The sequence below is a fragment of the Acinonyx jubatus genome, chromosome D2 (assembly GCF_027475565.1).
Source record: "Acinonyx jubatus isolate Ajub_Pintada_27869175 chromosome D2, VMU_Ajub_asm_v1.0, whole genome shotgun sequence".
Lineage (NCBI taxonomy): Eukaryota > Metazoa > Chordata > Mammalia > Carnivora > Felidae > Acinonyx > Acinonyx jubatus.
Genome location: NC_069393.1, coordinates 32,402,669 through 32,427,387, shown reverse-complemented (window position 1 = coordinate 32,427,387; position 24,719 = coordinate 32,402,669). Strand labels below are relative to the sequence as shown.

The following is a 24,719-nucleotide window of genomic DNA, read 5'->3' as shown; positions in this document are numbered from 1 at the left end:
TCTGTAGGTTTAAAATTTTTCAAAGAATGGGAAAAAATGTAAGGCACTTAAATAAATAGGACAGATGCATGTCAAATGGGAATTTTTTAGTGCCTTATTTTACATTCTTTTCCAATCACGTATGTCTTTATTTTACAAACTATGTGAAAGATGGAACAAGATCTAAAAAGAAGTCCTATTATTTCATATCTCCAGAGATGAGGGCTCAACCACTAGAAAAATTTATTTTATGCCTAAGGTAATAATAAAAGGTTTCAATAACATAAAATGTGATTGACTGCTCCTCTTTGCCCATGGCATTGTATGTGAGGTGCTTCTGAATGAGACTTTTTGTGTATATTCAGTTCCTAAAACTGAACAGTTATATTCTGAGAACTGAGACAGAAATCACAGTCTCTCCTGACATTTGCTAAGCAAAAAAACGTGTCCTAAAGTTAAGAGTATGGGATTCTTTTGCAGTGGTATATGTGTGTGCGTGTGTGTGTGCATACACGCGTGTGTGTGTGTGTGTGTGTGTGTGTAGAGTATAGAAGCGTTCTGGGGTGAAATGACAGGTGGGTGAGAATTAATAATGAATGTGACTATACCTGGTGAGTAGATTGCAACTCTGTCAATTCCCCGATCCTCTTCTTGAAGTTGTCGTAAAAACACACCGACTGAGTCTGAAATAGGTTTGAGTGTGAACTGGCAACGTTCACGCCGGGATGGTAGCCTCACAGATATCACAGGTAACCCATTTTGATACACCACTGTCACATCTGAAATGAAAAAGATCCATAATCATATGATAATTAGATTTCATTATAAGTTAAAGCTACAATATTACTATTCTTACATAGGGTCTATTATTATTAACATGGTTTAAAATGTTTTCAAAGGTTTAAGAATATGCCCTTTAGCTTTAGTTGGAGGTTATTCTGGGAACTGGCTTATGGAAGATCAATCACATAGATCACACAATTCACTGTTCAGAGAAAAGAAAGCATGCAAAGGATTATCTTCTAAGTAGGTCAGGGAGAGGCTTTCCCAGGAATTTGAGGTAAAGATTTTGGTACTGGTAAATATAAACTCTAGTTCTACTGAGGAAGATTTTACTAAGTAGCCAGAGATTGCTGGGCCAGACTCCATAACCTTTAGGAGGTGGCTCTGAGGAGCCACAGCTTTCAAGAACCCCTGAAGAATAATATGTGAAAATACACTAATAAGTGAGACTCTTACTCAAGGAAAGTCACTTCATATTTATAGTATAATTATTATATCCAAGGTGTTTGATAAGTATTCTCTTACATATTATGAACATATTATGATAGAAACAAAACAATTCTTTTTATGTTCTCTTAAACATTGTCCTGAGACTAGTTAGAAGCCACAACATAACTATTTGGGATTTTCTAACAAAAAGTTATTAAGGGAAACATTATCATAAGCTATAAAACTGAAAGAATTCCCATTTCCTTATCTTTTTCATCAATAGTCTTGATTTACTGAGTCTTAGTCACTAAAACAAAGGTCAGACTAACTCTTTTGAAATAATTTTCAAATGAAATTTATAAATAAATTTTGAAACAGAATTTTTTACATAAGCAACCAAGCATTTAAAGATAAGTTAGCACTACTAGCCTGTGAAGAAAAACAGGCTTTGGAGGCAAATCTGGGATGGAATCCTGGCTTTATAACTTTGGGCATGTTATGTAATTTCTCTGAGCCTTGCTTTCTTGACGTATAACATGGATTTAATTCCTAACTGATGGAATTGTTGTGAGGAATAAATAAAATAAACCATTTAAAACACTTAGCACACTGCTTGATAATGTTTATTAGCTTTTTTTAAAGCTAATTCTATAATGTTGCTAAGGATTCATACCCCTCAATATTGAAGAGTTGAGAGGAAATGTTTTTAGGTTAATATTCTGGAGATGCCAAATGCATCACACTTGGCAATGTGGTAATTATTTACATCTTATTTCCTTGCCTATTCTAGCCACTTATAAGGCTTGCAGTATATACAATAGCATCACACTACATTCTTTCAGTACTTAAATTTTAAAAGTAACCCTGACTGAAACAGAGTTTGTAAATACCAAAATATACTTTTATTTTAAATGGGCATTTGATGAGTTTTGGCACAATAATCAAGATAAAGAGCATTTTCATTACTTCCCCAAATTCCCCTACTCCCCATCCCAGTAAATCCTTAGGCAACCACTAATTCAATTTTTGTCACTACAGATTATATTTAGTTTTTCTGGAGTTTTATATTACTGGAATCATATAGTACAGACTCTTTTGTATCTGACTTCTCTCAGTATAGTGATTTTGAGATTAACCGACATTGTTGCATGCATTGGTAGTTTATTTTTATTGCTAATATTTCACTGTATGGATACACCATAATTTATGCATTTTCCTGCTGATTGACATTTGGACTGCTTTCCAGTCTTTGGCCACTATGAGTAAAGTAGCCACTTTCAAGTCTTTGCGGAGACATATGTCTTTGTTCTATACCTTTTCTCATCCTTATAACCTATCTGTGTCTTCACATTTAAAGTGGGTTTTCTACAGACAGCATATAGTTGGGTCTTGCTGTTTTGTCTAATCTGACAATCTCAGCCTTTTAATTAAAGCATGTATATCATTTACATTTAATAAGTTATAAATGTATATAAATATACTTGTGTATAAGTCTTGCTACTTACTTTATTGACCCAAACTGTTCTTTCTTCTACTTTTTCTTTATTCTTGCTCTCTTTTAGATTAACTATTTTTTTTAATAAGGCACCCTTTTGTAAAAAATATTTACATATATTCTTTATTTTAAAGAGAGAGAGCACTAGCAGGGGAGAGGCGCAGAGGGGAAGAGAAAGAGAGAATCCCAAGCAGGCTCCTGGCTCAGCATGGAGACGGACTCAGGGCTCGATCCTAGGATCATGACTTGAGCCAAAATTGAGCTGGATGCTCAATTGATAGAGCTACACAGGTGCCCCTAGATAAACTAATTTTTTAATGTTTATTTATTTTTGTGAGAGAGAGAAAGAGAGAGGGAGAGAGAGAGTGTGTGAATGGGGTAGGTGAAGGGAGAGGGGGACAGAGGATCTGAAGCAGGCTTTGTGCTGACAGCAGAGAGTCTGACACAGGGCTCAAACTCACGAACCATGAGATCATGACCTGAGCCAAAGTCGGATGCTTAATCGACTGAGCCACCGAGGTGCCCTAGGTTAACTATTTTTATGATTACATTTAATCTCTACTATTGACTAATTGACTATGTCTTTTTATGTTTCTAGGGGTTTCCCTACGGTAGGTGTTGACAAACTTTTTCTGTAAAAGGCTAGATATTAAATATTTTGGATTTTATGGACCATAAAGATCTCTGTTGCAACTACAGACTGCACTGTGGGGCAGAAGCAGCCACTGGCAGTAGATAAACAAATGAGCATGGCTGTGTTCCAATAAACTTTATTTATAAAAATATGCAGTAGCCTGGATTTGGACTATTAGGCTTCCTGAACCTTGCTAATGGGTTTACAATATACATCTTTAACCTATTACAGTTGACTTTTACCCAATACATCACTTTAGGTATAGTGTAGAGTATCTCAAGACCAATACACTTCCACTCCCTTTGCTTTGTGCTATTGTCCTCATATATTTTATTACTACATGCTATAAACCATACATCATTTTTACTTCAACAACTAACTACATGTTAAAGAAATCTTTTTATTTTTTATGAATATAACGTATTGTCAGATTGGCTTCCATATAACACCCAGTGCTCACCCCAACAAGTGCCCTCCTCAATGCCCATCACCCATTTTCCCTCTCCCCCACATGCCCATCCACCCTTAGTTTGTTCTCTGTATTTAAGAGTCTCTTGTGCTTTGCCTCCCTCCCTCTTTGTTCGTATCTATTCCCCTCCCCCCCAAAGAAATCTTAAAATGAGGAAATACTTTTCATATTTACACTTATAGTTACCCTCTGGTGTTCCTCATTTTGTATAGATCTAAATTTCTATTTAGCATCATTTTCCTTTTGCCTGAAAAGCTTCCTTAAACATTTCTTATTGGGCAGATGTGTTGACAATATATTCTCCCAACTTTGATAAGTCTGAAAAAGCTTATTTAAAAAAATTTTTTTTAGAATGTAAAAGAGTACCAAAGTTTATTGGTATGATTTCAGATTCCATACAGCAATCAACCTTAGGGAGCTATCACTAGTAAAATTTTGGTTAAAATCAAAGAAATATATCTACAATTACTTGAAAAGGTCATTACTAACTTTTCCAACTACATGTCAATAATTGATAAGATTTTCTACACATACGTCTAACAAAATAACCTATTGAATGCAGAATCAGATACAAGAATCTACCTGACTTCTATTAAAACAAACATAAAAAAGATTTGCAAAAATAGAAAACAATCTGCCCTTCTCACTACTTTGTTTTAGAAAATACAATTATTTTTGATAAAATTGTCTTATTTATACTATGACAATTATCCACAGTAGATTTATTATTATTCTTTTTTATTTTTATTTTTTTAAAATGTACATCCAAATTAGTTAGCATATAGTGCAACAATGATTTCAGGAGTAGATTCCTTAGTGCCCCTTACCCATTTAGCCCATCCCCCCCTCCCACACCCCCTCCAGTAACTCTCTGTTTGTTCTCCATACTTATGCGTCTCTTATGTTTTGTCCCCCTCCCTGTTTTTATATTATTTTTGTTTCCCTTCCCTTATGTTCATCCGTTTTGTCTCTTAAAGTCCTCATATGAGTGAAGTCATATGATTTTTCTCTTCCTCTGACTAATTCCACTTAGCATAATACCCTCCAGTTCCATCCACATAGTTGCAAACGGCAAGATTTCATTCTTTTTGATTGCCGAGTAATACTCCATTGTGTATGTGGGTATGTGTGTGTGTGTGTATACACACACACATATATATACACACATAAATATATACATATATACATACAGAAGATGTGGTACATGTATATATATGTGTATGTATATGTATATGTACATACATATACATACACATATACATACATATGTATATATACAATCTATTTGATTGCTGAGTAATATTCCATTGTGTGTGTGTATGTATGTGTGTGTATAGATAAACACACATATACAGAAATATATATATATACACATACAGAAGATGTGGTGTGTATGTATGTATGTGTATGTATATGTATGTGTATATATACATACATATACATACATACACATATACATACACATATACATACATACATATACACCACATCTTCTTTATCCATTCATCCATTGATGGACATTTGGGCTCTGAAAAAATTTATTTTACCTTCATTAAAAAGAAATGTTTATTTATTTTTGAGACACAGCACAAGCAGGGGAAGGGCACAGAGAGAGAGAGAGAGGGAGACACAGAATCTGAAGCAGGCTCCAGGCTCTGAGCTGTCTGCACAGAGCCTGATGTGGGACTTAAACCCACGAACCATGAGAGCATGACCTGAGCCGAAGTCGGACGCTCAACCAACTGAGCCACGCAGGCCTCCCAGCCTTCATTTTTGAAGAACACTTTGCTTTGTAAAAAATTCTAGGTAGACAGATTTCTTTTTCCTTTTAGCACTCTAAAGAACTTATGTCTTCTGCTTTGCATATACTATAAGTTAATGTATACTATTATCTTTGTTCCTCTGTACATAAAATGTCTTTTGCCCAGTGGCTGCTCTTAATATTTTCTCTTTATCGTTGGTTTTCAACAGTTTGATTATAATTTTCCATTCTATGGTTTTGTAAGTATTCTGCTTGGGAGCTGCTAAATTTCTCACATCTGTGAGCTCATAGTTTTAATCAAATTTGGAAACTTTTTTGCCATTACTCAAATATTTTTTCTGGCTCTTACCCTTCTCCTTCTGGGATTCCTATAATTATACCTATATTAGACTATGCAATATAGTCTCACAGGGCACTGAGGATCCCTTCATATATTTCAGGGGTTTTTTTTCCTCCTTCATTTTGGATAGTTTTAACTGCTACACACTTCAGTGTCACTGATATTTTCTTCTATAATGGCTAATCTGTTAATTTCATCTATATTGCTTTGCATCTCACATTTTTTTTCATCTCTAGGAGTTACATCTGTTTACTTTTATATCTTCTATTCTTCCTCATATTATGCTTGCTTTCCTTTCCCTCCCTGAATATAATGATCACATTTATAATAACTTTTAAAATCCTTGTCTGTTAATTGCACCATCTCTGTCATTTCTAGATCTGTTTCTGTTGATGAATTTTTCTTGTTTTTTCCCCCTGCTTTTTCATTACCTAGTCATTTTTGATGAGGTTAGACATTGTTGACTTTTACATTACTGAGTGCTGGATTCTGTTGTATAGTTATTTGCATATTATATTGATCTTTTCAAGTCTTTTAGAAAGGTTCTTAGCACAGACCTAGAGATTCTTTTGTTATATGGCCAATTTGGCTCTACTTGTAAGGTATGTTCTTCTGAGAGTCTACAATGAATGTTCATATATTCAATGATGTCTCTTCTCTGGCTGGAGGGAAGTCAAATGATTTCTGGCCCTGTATGAGCACTAAGAAGTAGTCATTTTACAGTTTCTGGTAATTGTTATTGGAAGTTATTCTAGCCTGCTCTTGTCATTCAGAATTTAGAAAGCCTCATGTTGTGAGCTGAGGTGATATAGGGTCAATCCAACTTGTTTTTCTTCTCTCAGAGATCAGTCTTGTCCTTATTGTTCAATATCTAAAAACAATTCTTTGACATATTTTGTCCATTGTTCTAGTTGTTGACAGCAGGACAGCAATTCCCATAGCAGTTAATCCTTTGTGGATACATAATTTGAATTTTTACATAAAAATTTAAAAGACAAAAATCTCTACTTCTTTAATTCTTCAAAAGTGTAATCTATATTTCCTAAGGAAGAAGAGGCCAAAAATAGTAATATGAACTTAGTACATATTAAGTACTATCTCAAGTTTTTAATGTCTAAAGATATTTGAAAATTTTCTTTCTCATTTCTAAAAGAATCCTTAGCAATCCAGTCTTTCTTTAAAGTCAGAGCCATTTACATGAGTATCTCTCTTCTTCTATAGGCCATAAAGATGATGGCATCATAAAATTCAGTGACTAACTTGTTTACCTGTTTCCCTCCCCTCCATCATCTTTTTCCTATAGTGAAAAACTATTCAGCCACAGATTTCAAGAAGCAGACAGAGTTAAATTTAAATAAAAGATGTGAATCTTAAACACAAAAGCATGGAAGATTTCACTAAACATCAGTTTCACAGGTAAGTGCTTAGGGGTTACTGTTTTAAAATAACTGAGATAAAGTCAACAGAGAAAATTAAGGTCTTTCTCAGTCACTTTAACTTTTTACACTAAAGATCATGAGGCCTTTCAAAGGAGTGAAATATGAAAGCTTTGAGAAACTCTGCACGAAATAGCACATTTCAGAACTGACAAACCTTCATTTTAATACTGCTTTTGAAATGTATCCCCAGGTCTTCTGCTTTCCCACACACTAGATTGTAATGTAAATGTCAGATCTCTCGGTTTGCAACCAAAGAACAATTGCCAAAGTTCCTCAAGTTTAACAATATGTAAAATAGTTGCTGGCGGTAGTAAAGTCACAATGGGTATTTACAAGCTAATGACAGTTGTCAGCTATTATTCTCTAGAGACAAATATTCTTTTTAAGTGTAAATTGCATCAGGTGGTTTGGTCGGGTTCATTTTTAATCTTTTGTTTTGATTCCATTTCAATAAGAAAAGAAATAATCTCAGTATTTCTAGCACAGTGTACTTCAAAGAAACTCACGAATTATGGGTCAACCAATATGATTACTGAGAAACAGAACACGACAACAGATTTAGGCATAAAAACAAAAGGGCAAAGGATTTTCCAGATGAAAAAGAGAAGCGCAAGGACAACAGACATTTGGGGTTGAAGAAGGAATATGTTAAAAAAAAAAAAAGGTCTTTGGGGCATCAGGTACAGAAAACGTTGCAAAGTGTAAGTGCTTGTGCTTGTTTTTTAGCCAATTGGTAAGTAGGAAAGTTAAGTTCACAGTAGGAAATTTATTTGTTGTCAAAAATAATAGGTAAAATCTCATCCATAATAGATCATCTCATGCATGAACATGAATGTATATATCTTGAGGACTTATGAAAGGGAACTGGTACAATAAGAAAACACATATAGGGTGTTTTCTGCAAAGATACTTAGAGCTGTACTTTATGTATGATAGATGATTCCAGTGGCTTATGATCTTGTCTGTTTATTTCTACCCCCTTTCTGTTCAAGAATGTGAACTATAAGCACAGACTTTTAGTGTTAGAAGAGACAGAGAAATCATACAGACTAATAATGAGGGAGCATAAGACAGGCTGAGGGTGAAACAAGCTAGCATCCACCCCTGCACCCCCACCTCCCCCTGCCCCATATGTGTGATATTCCTCAGGTACTGCCCAAGAACAAAGGAAAGGAAACTTGGTTAACTGATAGAGATCACAGTCATACAGGACATGGGTCTCCCATAAGTTTACAAATATCTTAGTAAATTAAAAAAAAAAGAAAAAAAAGAAAAAAAAGGCAATCTAATCAATAGCCTAATCTCCAGAAACCTGTAGACTCAGTTTCCTAGAGACCCAACATCACCCCTCCATAGTGATATGGGGAACAAAGGCAGGAAGGAAATGGTAGTAAAATTAAATTTCTTTATGACTTGCAGCCCATTGAGAAATACCTGAGGTAAATACAGAGTACAACATTTCTACAGGAACCCCATACCGTCCTAATGTTAATGCCTTACTAGAAGAAAAACACCTTTAGCTTGACAATAGCAAGGCCTCAGGTATTGTTTAGCATATCAAAGTCCCTCTGGAGGCCTCCCTTTTGACTTTACCCCCCCAACTTCATAGTATATAACTAGTTACCCATCACAACCTCAGGGCTCCTCTTTCTGCACAGGGGTCCTGTCCTAGTGCTTTAATAAAATCACCTTTTTGCACTAAAGACATCCTCAAGAATTCTTTCTTGGCTGTCGGCTCCAGACCACTCCCCCCATCACCCCAAAACTTCATTACTAATGTCCTTCTTTTGCAGCTAACAATAAAGTCTGGCAAGGTTAAGTGATATTCCTAAACTGATACAGTTCAACCCAATGCTAAGTGATTTTGGATCTCATCATTCGACTAAAAAGTCATTTTCTCCCAGGTCATGTATGATATTAGGTTGCTAAATTCAGTGGGAATTTTGGCCTTTAACTTGCTTGTTTTAGCAATATCTAATGATGTCAACCTGATGACGGAGTGTGGGGCAAGCTGAGGGCAAAATACAGGCTGGCACCCCACTCCCACCCCACCATGGTGGAATATGTGTGATACTCCTTCTTGGACACTCCTGGCTACCCAAGAACGAAGGAAAGGGGTTTAAGTGCTTGCCATGGTAATGTGGGAAACTAAGGCAAATGAAAAATTAAATTCCCTTACTGCCTACAGCCCATTGACAAGTCCTTGAAACCGGCAAAGTGACCTCCCTCTAGGAACTCAGCTGCCTCCATGACGACACCTTGCTAGGGGCAAAAGAGAACCTTAGCTTAATATTATCACAACTTCCTGGATCCTGTAAGTATACTTCCTCTATCTCAACTGCCCCAAGAGATATGCTGCCAATCATACTCCAAGCTTATGGCCCCCTGATACACATCTGAAGGGTCTCATGACTGAGGTTTTACTGAACTGTAATAAATGGCATTTCTGTAACAACAGCTAGCCCCTCAAGGTCCTGGAAACCTTGCTTCCAAAAATACATTAGAGACTCCTCCCAACCTGAGGGTATACAATGAGTTACCGTCATGACCCTAGTGCATCTCTTCCTGCCCACAGGTCTTGTCCCCATGCTTTAATAAAATCACCTTTTTGTACCAAAGACGTCTTCAAGAATTCTTTCTTGGCTGTTGGCTCCGGACCTCATGAATCCCACCATCACCCCAAAACTTCATCAAACCTGCTCCTTCACTTTATAAAAAGCTTTCCTTTTGGTTTCTGTGATTCCATACTCTCCTGGTTGTTTGCAACTTTCTGTCTGCACTTTCTCATTTTCCTTCATAAGCTCTTATTCTTGTATTCATCCCTTGAAAATTTCTACGTGCTTTCTCCTAGGTCTCTGTGCTTCTTAAACCACACATTCTCTAGGCAATCTTATGTCTTTCCTGACTGCCAGCTAACTTCTAAATGTTGATGATGTCCCAAACCTATATTCAACTCTCTGCTGGACATGTGGATTTCCCATATGCACATCTCAAAGTAAAAATATCCTAAAATTGAATTAATCTTCCCTGAACCACCCACCTCTGACATTTTCATCTCAGTCAGTAATAGCACCATTATTTAACTTTTGCCCAATCCAGAAATTGTATGATATCCCTGACTACTTAGAACGAGAACATGACATCCCTCATATCTAATCAGTCACCATGTCCTTTCATTCTATTTTCTAAACAACTCTAATCCTTCCAATTCTCTGCATTACCACCATCTTCTTAGTCCAGGTCACCATCACCTTTCTTCTATCAGCTATATTGTAAATGAATTCCCTACATCATTCCAGCCTTGCTCCTGTTCAAAAAACTATCCATACTCAAGCAGGGTAATCTTTCTTTTTCCACAGAAAATCACTATCTTGAAGTTGGTATTTGGTGTTTAGCAGTCTCATCCATGATATACATACATGCTGCAAGCAGGCAGGCAGGCAGACAAACACACACAGAGACACAGCTTAGTATACAGTATATAGTATAGTGGAAGCCAGCCTTTGAGGTGGTTTTCTATGATCCTTGCCTCTAGGTATTCATATCCTTGTATGGTCGCATCCCACATCAAATCAGGGCTGGTCTGTAAAATCAGTAGAATACAGCAGATGTGATGGTGTGTAACTTCCCAGACTATGCCATAAAAGACTGTGTGGCTTCTGTCTTGCTCTTTTGGATCACATGCTCTGAGGGAACCCATTAGCCACAAGGACAAACCTGCAGCCCTGTGGAGAAGCCAACATTGAGAAGAAGTGGAATCTCCTACCAAGAGCCAGTACCAACTTCTCAGCTCATATTGTGAGTTATCTTAGAATCGAACCCTCCAGCCCCAGTCAAACCTTCAGACGACTGCAGTGCCAGCGAGCATGGGATTGCAACTCCATGAGATTCTGAATTGCCCAGCTAAACTGCTCCCGAGTTCCAAATCCATAAAACATGAGATAATACAGGATTATTATTGTTAAGCCACTAAATATTGCTGTAATTTGCTACGTGGTGTTAAATAACTAAATATGGCATGGTTCTTACGTGTATTTAGACATTACATAAATGGTTACACTATATTCAACTTTCTACAACTTGCCTTTTATGCTCAATAATGCTTTGACATTTATCCAAATTGAATCAGATTTCTGGATCATTAACTTAAAGTCCTATGTAGAATTTTATTTATGAATATACCACAATTTATTTATCCCTGGAAAAAAAACAGATTTTCTTCTTCTTTATTGTAAATAAAAAGAAGGCTAAGAAAGTTAGCAGCCCTCCTTGTTTTTAGTTTCCAATATAAATTTGGCCAACTTTTCTTTTCCTTTTAGAGCTCTGCATTTCACATTTTACTCCTTATGCCATTTGGAATTTACTTTTGTGAGGTAAGAAGTCAACTATAACAGCCGCATTTATTGAATAGTCTCCCTTTTCTCCTGATGTACAATGTTAATTCTATCACACATGTCAAATTCCCGTACATGCAAGGTTTCTCTAATCTGACTCTACGATCTTTCCTGAACCTGTTTTGATTATTATGGTTTTAAAAATACATCTTAATACGTAGTTGAGGCAAACCTTCCCCCCCTTTCCGCTCCAAATTTATTTTAGGTATTTGTGTAGTTTTCTTTTTTCATATGAAGTTTTGAATAAATTCAGCAGTTCCTGTTGGGGTTTAGTTTAGATTAGCATTGCACTGGAGTTTATAAATTCATGTGGGGGAAGCGGACAATTTTTACAGTGTTGTCCTCACATTCGTTAACATGTCATAACTCTGCATTTATTTTTATCTTCTTTTGTGTCATTCAATAAAGTTTACTCTTCTTAATATATGCTTTACAGATTTTTTTTACTAGTATCATGCCTAGATAGCTTCACACAATTTATCTTTAATACTCACTTCTATGTTCATAAATACAATTCCAAAAGCCCATAGGCTTTTTCATTAAATTATATGTTAAACAAAACATAAGATTACCATTTAACAGAGTAAACTAAATATTATTTTGGTGATAATAAGGCCCTTCCTTATACATTGTGGCAAAAATATCTTTGATATCAATAATTAACATGTATAAACAAAATGTGCTTGCTTCACAATAACCTCAGAAGAATCTATTTAACTATGAAAAATAGATTATTGAAATTTTCTTTACATTATTCATAATATATTAAATATACTAAGTCTGTCACATATTAACAGCATTTGAAGAATACTTATGTTGAAAACTTGTAAATTTTACGTAGGAAATAATTTTCCACGGCAATATAAGAAAGCCCAATTATATAATCATAACTTCAGTAGCTTGATAAATCCAGTTGTTTCTTTCTAACCAGTAGTATAAATTCATTTTAATCACATCAACTATGTATTTCATTTTGTACCTTGGGTGAATCAGTATTTGTACAAGGTAATTTCTGTAAACTATGTACAATTTTTGTGGAGTTATTATGGGGCTTAAATAGTAAAAGTTGGAAAAATACAAAGTTATAAATCATCTTTTTATACATGGTGTTATCAGTCTGATGCTAAATAGTTGTACAACCTAGGTACTTCTTGTTAATTCAGGTTCTTTTAAAATGAGTTCATGAAAATATTTCTCAGAAATGTCAAAACCATTTGTGCTAAGTAAAAGATCATCCCCTCCCTTTCTTTCCATTCGTGCACTCACTCTACTGAGAATTAAAATTTTCTTTTGCTTTTGTAAAAATAAAATCCTGTCCTAATATAGTACTGTAACATTTTTTCCTTTTAAAACTGATGTTTTTGGTGGTGCTGCTATGAAAGTAACTTTATTAAACCTTGATCCTTGATCCACTTTAATTTCTGGATGATAAACAGAATACAATCCTAAAGTATAGACAGTGGAGTGCAGTAGAAAAAGCATGGTTTTGGAATCTCAGATTTGATAGTCCTCAAGTTCTACCACAGGAGATACCTCAAATCCATGGGCATGTTACTGAATATAACTGTACCTCAGTTTCCTCACAGTGTAGGGATTCTAATACCTCATAGGGCTGCGGAGAAGATTCAATGAGAATATATGAAAAAAATGCCTGCTTTAACAGTTTCTCTTGATTTTCCTAAAAACTAAGGTCTTAAAACCCAAAGTCTAAAAGCATGTAATACATCCATGGAAAATTTCCAATCATTCCTTTAAATCTCAAGAAAACAAAAGTGACTTGTTCCACTGAGGACAACAAGAAGGAAACCAGTTATTGCTATATAAACCAATTCCATGTTCCTTAGTATTTTTGGATAATTGCCCTCTTTGAGACACTGATAAGGGTATAGATTCCTCCTATAGCCTTATTCCCTGAAAAAATTCAAACAATTTATACATAAAAATTTTAGATATAATTTATTTTATTGCATCAGAAACTGATTTCCTTCATATTGTCTGCTACAGACTAAATTGTGTCTCCCTGCCAAAATTCATAGGTTAAAGCTCTAAATCTCAGTGTGACTATCTGGAGATGGGTCTTTAGGAGGTAATTAAAGTTAAATGGGGTCATAAAGGTGGGGTCCTAATCTGATAGGACTGTGGATTTATAAGAAGGTAAGAGCTCTCTCCAGTCCCCACCATGTGAGGACACAGAGAGAAGGTGGCTATGTGCAAGCTAACAGAGTTCTTGCCAGAACCAGACCATGCTGGTACTCTGGCCTCAGACTTCCAGCATCCAGAACTGGGAAAAAAATAAATTTTTGTTGTTTAAGCCATTCAGCCTATGCTATTTTATGGCAGCCCAAGCAGACTACTACACTGACATATTTTTAAAATAAATGTTGACAAAAAACTGACTTTCCTCATTTTAACCCCAAATTAATGGCCATTTCTTATTTTTTAAAGAGATAAAACAAAATTGTACAAGTTAAATAAAATATAAACTTTAATACTGTATAAAAAACCATTTCAATTACAAGGCTGCTATTGCTTGGCTTGAATAAAGAAGTCACATAAAGTCACGTAAAGAAGTCATGGTTAACCAGAATATCATCTTTGATATCTAAAAGGTTGTGCCTTTCTGTTTTTGTGAAAAGAAGTTGTGAACACTCAGAGACTCTGAGAAAGATATGGTAAATGTAATCACAGCTCCCTTTGGCAGATGATGATGGTAGGATAGGTGTGTGCAAGGAACTTAAGAATGTTCTAAGACTCTTAGAATTGAATTCATATCACTATTTTGATGCAGTATCAAAAGTGAGAAGATTATAAATCCAAAATTCAATTTTAAGGTTTCTGAATGGAAGTAATCTTCAAGAGCTCTGAGGTTTTTCAGTTCTTGTAGAGAAACTGACAAAGCTTTCCATTCATGAGTAGACTTCAGAGAAACTCCCTACCCCCGCAGTTGGAAAATTCACAGGGTTGTCTATTTCTAATTACCAACTTCAGAGCTACAGCTCGGTTAAAAGAATTCATGATTTTTCTACCAAATTCATAATAATAACCGAAAGGTCTTGAATTGGAAGATTATGCTCATTCATAAAGTCCCAAATATTTCCAAATAAATCAAGGCATAAGTAAACTCTTCCTTTAACTAAATTTTCTCTTCTCTTAAAAAGCAAAACTCCTAAAATCTCTATCAAAATAACACCGGCATTCTTCACAGAGCTAGAACAAATAATCCTAAAATTTGTATGGAGCCAGTAAAGACCCCGAACAGCCAGAGCAATCCTAAAAGAGAAATCCAAAGCTGGAGGCATCACAATTCCAGACTTCAAGCTATACTACAAAGCAGTAATCATCAAGACAGTATGGTACTGGCACAAAAACAGGCACACAGATCAATGGAACAGAATAGAGAACTCAGAAATGGTCCCACAAACGTATGGCCAACTAATCTTTGACAAAGCAGGAAAGAATATCCGATGGAAAAAAGACAGTCTCTTCAGCAAATGGTGTTGGGAAAACTGGAGAGTGACATGCAGCAGAATGAACCTAGAACACTTTCTTACACCAACACGAAAATAAATTCAAAATGGATGAAAGACCTAAACATAAGACAGGAAGCCATCACAATCCTAGAGGAGAAAGCAGGCAAAAACCTCTTTGATCTTGCCCGCAGCCACTTCTTACTCAGCTACCCTTACTCTGGAGGCAAGGGAAACAAAAGCAAAAATGAACTACTGGGACCTCATCAAAATAGAAAGCTTCTGCACAGAGAAGGAAACAATGAGCAAAACTAAAAGGTAACCAATGGAATGGGATAAGATATTTGCAAACGACATGTTAGATAAAGGGTTAATATCCAAAACTTATCAAACTCAATACCAAAAAACAAATAATCCAGTGAAGAAATGGGCAAAAGACTGAATAGACACTTCCAAAGAAGACATCTAGATGGCTAACAGACACAGGAAAAAATGCTCAACATCACTCATCATCAGGCAAATACAAATCAAAACCACAAGCTCACATAGGTGAGCTATCACCTCACACCTGTCAGAATGGCTAAAATTAACAACTCAGGCAATCACAGATGTCGGCGACAATGTGGAGGAAGAGGATCTCTTTTGCACGGCTGGTGGGAATACTAACTGGTACAGCAACGCTGGAAAACAGTATGGAGGTTCTCAAAAAATTAAAAACAGAACTACCCTACGAGCCAGCAATTGCACTACTAGGTATTTATACAAGAGATACAGGTATGCTGTTTTGAAGGGGCACATGCACCCCAATGTTTACAAGCAGCACTATCGACAATAGCCAAAGTATGGAAAGAACCCAAATGTCCATTATCTGATGAATGGACAAAGAAGATGTGGTATATATACACAATGGAGTACTATTTGCCAATCAAAAGAATGAAATTTTGCCATTTGCAACAATGTGGATGGAATTAGAGTGCATTAAGCTAACTGAAATAAGTCAGTCAAAGAAAGACAAGTATATGATTTCACTCATATGTGGAATTTAAGATACAAAACAGATGAACATAAGGGAAGGGAAGCAAAAATAGTATTAAAACAGAGAGGGAGACAAACCATAACAGACTCTTAAATACAGAGAACAAACTGAGGGTTGCTGGAGGGGTATTGGGTGGGGGAATGGGCTAAATGGGCAAGGGGCATTAAGCAGGACACGTGTTGGCATGTAAATGGCACTTGTTATATGTAAATGATGAATCACTAAATTCTATTCCTGAAATCATTATTACACTATATGTTAACTAACTTGGATTTAGATTGTAAAAAATTCAAAAAACAAATAAATAAAAATAAGTAAAAAGCAAAACTCCTGTCAAAAGTTTAACCAAGCAAAGAAAAATTTTCTATTTTGATAAAATCATCTTATGATAGTGACTACTTCTGTGGTAGCAGGCAAGGCTTCTTTTAGGACTCTGGGAAAAGCCTTCAATGCCAGTATGTGCAAGTGAAAAAAAAAAAAAACAAAACCAACAACACCCAGTGCATTATTACAATGGGTGGGGCTCCTTTCTTCTCTAAGGCAATATAAATATGCATGTTACTAAGCTTGGAAGATGTACCATCTGTGCAGAGAGTACCAAGATCTTTCTTAGCATCAAAAAAATTTTTTTTCTGGTAGTTATTTTGGCAAAGAAATTTAACAATCTTCCAAAGAAGGTTACAGCCATTAACGTTAACAGATTTTCTAATTTCCGTAAGAGAATCACACATATTTGAGATTTTTTTTGATTGTGTCAGCATGCTTATTAACAGACAAAAAGTAGGAACTAAGGCTTTAGAGCAAATCAGTAGTTTCATCAAGTTGTATTCTGAAGGGAAATGGGATAGTTTCCAATTCATTCAAAACTTACTTCAAAGTATTGGAATAACTGACAGCAATCCTAGATTAGATGACATCATCTGAAATTTGACAAATTTGCTTCTACTCTAAGCTAAGCCAGTTCAAAACTGTCAGCACATAAAGTTTAAAGGTCTTTCCAATTTCATGTGGCAGCTTTTCTCAGCAATGTGAAAGTCAATTTTTATAGAACCTTACAAAAAAGGGTTTTGTGATAGAACAAGTGCAATCACATTTTGGTAGCTCCTAACTGAAACTTCTACTTAAACAAAAAGTCCAAACTATAAGATATATTTTTTAAATGGAAACCTATAGTCTGTTTCAGCATTCCCAACTTCATCTTTAGGTTGGTGACAACTCTGCCATATTAAGACCCCAGAGCTTTGTGTTCTAGCATCTTTGGCGATTAAGTGGTTTCATTAGTTTCATTTCTTTTTTGTTGTCAAGTTTTTAAACAGTTGGAATGAAACACAGTGGTGGTGTAGTTTGTGCCCTCAATATGATGATGACAGTAAAGACAGAATTTCCAAATGTGTATAAAAAGTGGCCATTAGTAAGATGACTCAAACAAATCCTTTTTTCCCCCAAAACTATTTGAAAAGCAACAGGAAAAGCTCTAGAATATATAAAGAATCCTTATAAATCACGACTAAGATGGTCAACTTTTTTAAATGGACAAAAATTTGGATGCTTTACCAAAGAAAATACTTGAATGGTTAATAAGCACATTAAAAGATGCTCAACAGGGCGTCTGGGTGGCTCAGTCAGTTGAGCATCTGACTTTTGATTTCAGCTCAGGTCATGATCCCAGGGGATCACGGACTGAGCGCAGTGCCTGCTTAAGATTCTGTCTCTCGCTCTGCCCCCTCTCATCCGCTCACGCAAACTCTAAAATGAAAAAATAAAATAAAAAGATGCTCAACATCATTAGTCATCAGTGAAATGCAATGAAATAATACTACATATCCACTAAAATATCTATAATCAAGAAGATTGATTCAAACAAGCGTTGGGGAAGATGTGGGGAAACTGGAACACTTACATGTTGCTGGTGGGAATGCAAAGTGGTACAGCCACTTTGGAAAACAGTTTGCAATTTCTTAAAAAGCTAAGCATATACCATATAACCCTACTTTCCACTAAGTACCCAAAGGAAATGGAAACATATGTTCACCCAGACTTACAGGCAAATGTTGATACCAGCAGTATGAACAGGCCAAAATGGAAAACAACCCAAATATCTTTCATTTGGTGAATAAACAAAATGTGATATTTCCATATACCAAAATACTTCTCAGCAATAAAAATAAAGGAAAGAGCTGCAACACCATATAACAGGGATAAACCTCAAAAGCATTATCATAACATAAAACAAGCTACATGCAAAAGACTACATACTGTAGGAGTCCATTCATATGATATTTTTGGACAAGATTTAATTATTAGAGGCAGAAAGTGGATTAGTGATTGCATGGGGCACAAGGTGGGAGAAGGGAATGACTGCAAAACAGGAACCAGGGAACTTTTAGGGGTGAAGGAAGTAGTCTAACACTGGATTGTTATGATGCTATGAAATGACAGGTGAATTTTAGGATATGTAAAACATATCTCAATGAAGCTTAAAAAAAAAAAAAAAAGGAACAGGACAGGGGTTCCTAAGTGGCTGTCAGTTAAGCATCCAACTCTTGGTTTTGGCTCAGGTCATGATCTCACCCTTTGTGGGATTCAGCCCCGCACTGGGCTCTGCACTGACAGTGTGGAGCCTGCTTGGGATCTCTCTCTCTCTCTCTCTCTCTCTCTCTCTCTCTCTCTCTCTCACTGTCCCTCCCCTGCTTGCTCTCTCTCTCTCAAGATAAACATTTTTTAAAAATTAAAAAAATTTTTTTTTAATTTAAAAACATAACAGGACAAAAACCAAAGAAGAAAGTTGGGGCAATATTTAGTTCTCCAAACCATCCACAGACCTTAGATTAAGAATTTATATGTTATCAGCAGCACCTGCCTGGCTCAGTTGGTTGAGTGTCCGACTTCGGCTCAGGTCATGATCTCATGGCTCGTGAGTCCGAGCCCCGTGTCAGGCTCTGCTGACAGCTCAGAGCCTGGAGCCTGCTTCAGATTCTGTGTCTCCCTCTCTCTCTACCCCTCCCCTGCTCATTCTCTCTCTCTCTCTCTCTCTCAAAAATAAATAAACATTCAAAAATATTTTAAAAAAATAAAAAAAGAATTTATATGTTATCTATACTTGGGTTAATTAAACAGATGGTTATTTATTATTAAACAGGAATTTTCAATAGCCCTTTATTACAAAAATTATTTGCTCTCTAACTGTTGTATGAAAATCTTACATCTTTTGTTAACTACAAAATAAACACAACTCTCTACCACAATTCTCAAAACAGGGTTAACTGAGTAGCATCACATTCTGGATAGAGAAAGGAAGGCAGCTAGAAGGGGCTATTTTCCTTGTTCTTATGCTAGCTCACCCTTGACACTTTCCCAAAAGCTTAGGGGACAATACGTCCTGGGTTACACTGTGAAAATCTGTCAGGAAAACTCTGGTTGCCCCCTTTTCATTCTCAAAAGTATCCTGGGTTGGATGATAAATTATACATTCAACCTGTCTATAGCAGAATTACTCTCATCCTTAACTTTCATTAATGTGAAGAGGAACTCCCTAAAGGCTTTGGAAATCTTAAGCAGGTATAAACAAGGCTTTGGAGATCTTAAGTAGGTACAAACAATACAGTCATAAAAATTTTGCGTAGTTTTATAGTTGAGGATGGGGGCACAATGAAATTAAAACGAGAAGCCCCAAACCACTGTTCTTAGATTAGAGGTCTTTAACACTACCACAAGCACTCTTTATAGAGTAAGTCATTCTGGTGGATAAGTACTATTTCTGCAGGGTAAGTTGTTTCTCTCTCAGAGGTGATAACTATTACTATCTCCATTTCACAAATGAGAAAAGAGGCTTTGAGAAGCTAATGCCCTTGTCTAAAGTTATAAGGTGGTTAAATAGTGAAACTGGGATGTAAGCCTAGATCTGCTTGACTCCAAAGCTTGTCTCATACTTAACCTCTAAACATAATGCCTCTCATGAAAGGGAACATGTGCACAGATATGGGTACGTACCTGTGCGCCTGTATACAATGTATCTGAGGTTGAGGGCCATGAGATGAGGAGTCCATGAGTTGGTTTAAGGGAGTCTTTATCATTAAGAAATTATGTGTAAAATTTCCTATGTATATGTGTATGTATGTATGTATGTATGTATGTATGTAAGCAGATATATATAGAGAGCTTTCACCAGATCTTTAAAAGTATTTGTGGCATAAGAAAAACTAAGAACCTTTAGATTGCTTTGGTAAGAAGGTTAAACATTTAAAATCATTTATATCTGTTATCTGAGCTATTATAGTCATAAACAGAAGATCGGTCAAACAACATAATTAACATGCAATTATTGAGAGGTAGTAATATTAGGCATATATAATAGGCATATAAACATAATGTGGTATTTTAGATTTTGTACTTTTTAAAAATGATTTGATAAAGAATATGATCCGGCAGTCTCAACTGAGAGCAGTAAATGATCACAGAGACGGCTGGCTACAAGTAGCTATGTATTAAGCAGAGTTTTCTCATACACTATACAGACCTAAGGTAAAATTAGCTTAGAAGTAAAAATAAGAAAGATGTATAATTTGCGGATAGTATGGGCAATGAGTTGCATTAAACCAATTATGTGCTTCTATTTTTTGATTACTAATATGAATTGGTTTTCTTAAGAAGGACAATAGTATTGGTAGGAATTTGGGGACCCAAACTTCTTTTAAAGTATGTATCCCTTCAGCTTTTGCAAAAATATTGCCTTCCACCCCTTATGCAAAATACAGTCAACCTACTAGCATTTATGTCCTGGAATAATATTCATCTAGATATCCCAGTACAACTGTAGCACTGTTACATTACTGAAATACTTCCATACAGGATAATAGCAGCTGCATTAAATTTAAACAGCTTTGAGGGGGAGGGTTCTGGTAACACTCTAAATATCGATTCTGATCAATAACGGGGATCCTAGGACTCTAAAAATTCTGCTGAGATTTCGTTGCTTTAGGTGTCTTTAAGTTTGCTAGATGCTCTTTTGATGGTTGCTTTGCCTATAAATTTAATGTTTATAAGGTTGAAATTAGAATTCTATCAAACTAAACTTTATACAGAGGAAATATATTAACACTCAACCCTATTAAGCAAATAATATAAACTGTGAGTGTCCAATACTGAGTGAGAGAAATGACAAGAAGAGCTGTAAACATATCCCTCCACTACTGCAACAACAGCCTCCGTCCTATTGTCAGTTTGCAGCATTATGGACTTTTACAAAGGACTGCATGTGGTCCCCAAGCATCGGTTCATTCTTCCCCACATCAAAAAGGATAGTACCATCAGGGAAGAAAAAAACAATCAGGCAGGAGGTTGCAGATTTTGAATTGCTTCTTTCTAGGCCCTGATGACGTGAAGGGGCTGGAGAGTTTGATCACGATACATAGAACAAAGACCCAGTGGTTAGGAAATACCAAAGATGGTGCTTCTGTGATCTTCACATTACCTTTGTCCCCAGTTTTAAAACATAAATGAAGAGATGAGATAATAACATTCCTTGATCTATGAAAACTGGATGGGCCTATTAGCTTTTCTTTCTGATTTCTCCTCTAAAGTCACTATATCTTCATTCAAATTTTCTTTCTCTTTAGCATTGCCTCCCCCTGCTTGTCTCTCTGACTCCAAGTGCATCTGAAGTGAAAGAGTATGATATATAAATTTGTATGTTAGTTAGAGAATGAGAAACACTGAGTTAAGAAAAAGAAAATAGACATAAAAAATGGATTTGCCAAAACTCACCATCAGAGGGCACAACAGTACTGCAATAAACAACTCCCAAATTCTGCCAGGAAGAGAGCCTCTGGTGCACCTAGAAAACACAAAAGGACACATCCACTGTCAGGACACAGTAACAAATGTGAAATTATGTTCATACAGAAATAACTTTCTGGTTATTTAAGCAATGCGTATTCTTTGTAGAAAAGTTTAAAAATATACTTTAAAGAAGTCTCTCTAACTCATACCACCCTAAGACAACAGTGATGAACATTGTGGCTTGTTTTCAAGATTTTATACAAACATATTTACACACACACACATCACACAAACTGTTCTTTCATCTGCTTTTTAAACAGATGAATATTTGCTTAAGGGCTATCCAGTCAAAAGTGAAGCTTTTGTGCTTCCTTTTCTTGCTAGCGTTTACACATGCATTGCCTTCATAACTAGGTGTAAGCCAGTTATTTAAGTAGCTGATCATGAATTTGCTGTTATTGGGTAGAAATCTCATCTTTCTGTTCACTGTCCTTTTTTTTTTTCTTTCATTTTTAATTTGGTCAGGGAGCCTTACTCCTTGAGTCCCTAATAATTTCCTTTTTTTAATTTAAGAAGGAAATCACTCATAATCTTACTACCTTCTCAAAGAGTAGTGTCATTTAAGATTTAGATCTGGAATTTAGTTTCACGCAATTAAACTAAGTTTCAAAAAGAATATTAAATATGTTTCTGACTTGTCAAATGATTATATTTATCCCTTTGTATACTTTCCTATTCACAGAAAGTATTTAAAAATTTTTTTCATGCTTATTTATTTATTTTCAGAGAGGTAGAGTGTGAGTGCACATGCCGTGCAAGTGGGGGAGGGGCAGAGAGAGAGACAGAGAGAGAGAGAGAGAGAGAGGATCCTAAGCAAGCTCCACACTGTCAGCACAGAGCCCCATGTGGGGCTCCATCTCACGAACTAAACCATGAGATCATGACCTGAGCCAAAATCAAGAGTCGAATGCTTACCCAACTGAGCTACCCAGGTACCCCTCCCAGCCACAGAAAGTATTAAAGGAAGGCATTAAGCGACTAAAACACAATATCTGCCTCTGAGCCAGATATCATATTCCATTCCATGAGCCCTAAAAGAAAAATCATTTAGGACTCTATGACAAGACATACCTTAACACAACCATGATGCATAACAGACTTTATATCCTTCATGTGAACTTCAGTTCCCACCTCCTTCCCACTTAGGAAAACATGCAGAAATATGAGACTGACATTTACTAAAAATATAAATACAGTAGTCTCCTCTTATTCACAGGGGCTATGTCTTAATTTTATAGATCAATGGATTCTATGCTCACTACCAATACTTTAACTATAGTTTCCCCTTTCATGTCTTGGTTGGCTGAATTTCATCCTGTAGAAGTAGGGTTCATGAGAATAAAGTTCTCTGAAACTTGGCATGTTAAAAAATGTCTTTGCCTTCATATCAAAGAATTATTTGGATTGGCATAAAATCCCTAAATAAATGTTTCTTTGAGGAAAGTATTGGTTAAAGGGTTAGTGTTGAACCCCGCTTTGGAAAAAACTGAGGCCAACCACTTCTCTGGGAGAGCTAAGCTCTCTTGGCTTTGTTGGGGATCTGGAACCATAGATCTCATCTCTCAGGGTCTTCTCACATACACATTTTTTCTTCATTAGGTCGGGTAAACCTTTTTTCATATATTGTGCTTTAGGATTGCAGAGATCTCTCTGGTTGCAAAGATGGAGCTTGCTTTCTTATTCACTTTCTTATTTTAAGGTTATTTCAAGAGAAGGGAAAAACTGCTGCCTTTACCAGGCTATTATTTACTTAAATAGCAACTTTCTAACATGGGCATTTCAGAACATACAAAGAAGTAAAGAGCACAGTGTGATGAATTTCTTCCATGTATCATCACCCACTTCTATATTTACCAACATTTTGTCAAATTTGGTTCATCTATATCCGTCTAGTTTTTTCTCCCAGAGTATCTTAAAGGAAATTCCAACTGGCATATTGCATTACCTGAAAATATTTATGTATAATCTGACGGGCCATTTTAAAACGGGAAGTCCTCTGTTCCTCTATGATTTTGCAAGTTCTCCTCGACAATAAAAAAATGTTTTTGTGGGGCAAAGAACTGCATAAACACATGGTTGCTTATGAATATTATTTGTAGGCTGCTAAAGAATATAGGTTGGCAGGCCAACCACCTGTTTTTGTAAATAAAGTTGTACTGGAACAAAACCAAGCCCATTTACTTCCAGTCTATAGCTCAGTCATCTACTCCCACACTGCAGTGGCAGAATTGAGGAGTTGTAGCAGAGTTAAGTAGTTGGAACAGCGACTTTATGGCCCAGAAAGTCTGAAATATTTATCATGTGGCCCTTCAAGAAAATGTTTGCTGACTCTTGCTGTAGAACCCTGCCTCTGTAGTTCTGAGATAAATCACTTTCCCAAAGTCCTTCCCAGTCACTTCTATAATGATATTGGTAATTATGAAATATTACTTATGAAGTGTTCACAAACACACATATAGGTCCTTTCCTTTCTTAAACCTTCTAATACCTTATAGTCTAATAAGGCCAATAGAAACAAAAATGGTTTTGCTCTTGCCCTTTTTCTTTCTAATGTGTCAACCATAACAACATTCCAACCAAACCAAAGCAAAGACAAAAACCAAGGAGAGGAATGTAAGTGCTAGAGACCAAAGAGGTATTGCTATTCTAAACTG

The 24,719-nt window shown here is 36.0% G+C and overlaps 1 protein-coding gene across 7 annotated transcripts in view; it reads right to left on the bottom strand.

Moving 5' to 3' along the window:
• MCU (mitochondrial calcium uniporter) overlaps positions 1-24,719 on the bottom strand; it is a 194,865-nt gene that overhangs the window by 22,588 nt on the left and 147,558 nt on the right. For all 7 annotated transcript variants that reach the window (XM_027062249.2, XM_027062247.2, XM_027062250.2 and 4 more), the window contains 2 exons: positions 21,991-22,060; positions 588-758 (listed from right to left, as the gene is read on the bottom strand). In XM_027062249.2, the coding sequence (XP_026918050.1) occupies positions 588-758; positions 21,991-22,060 (241 nt within the window). The remainder of the gene's footprint in view (positions 1-587; positions 759-21,990; positions 22,061-24,719) is intronic.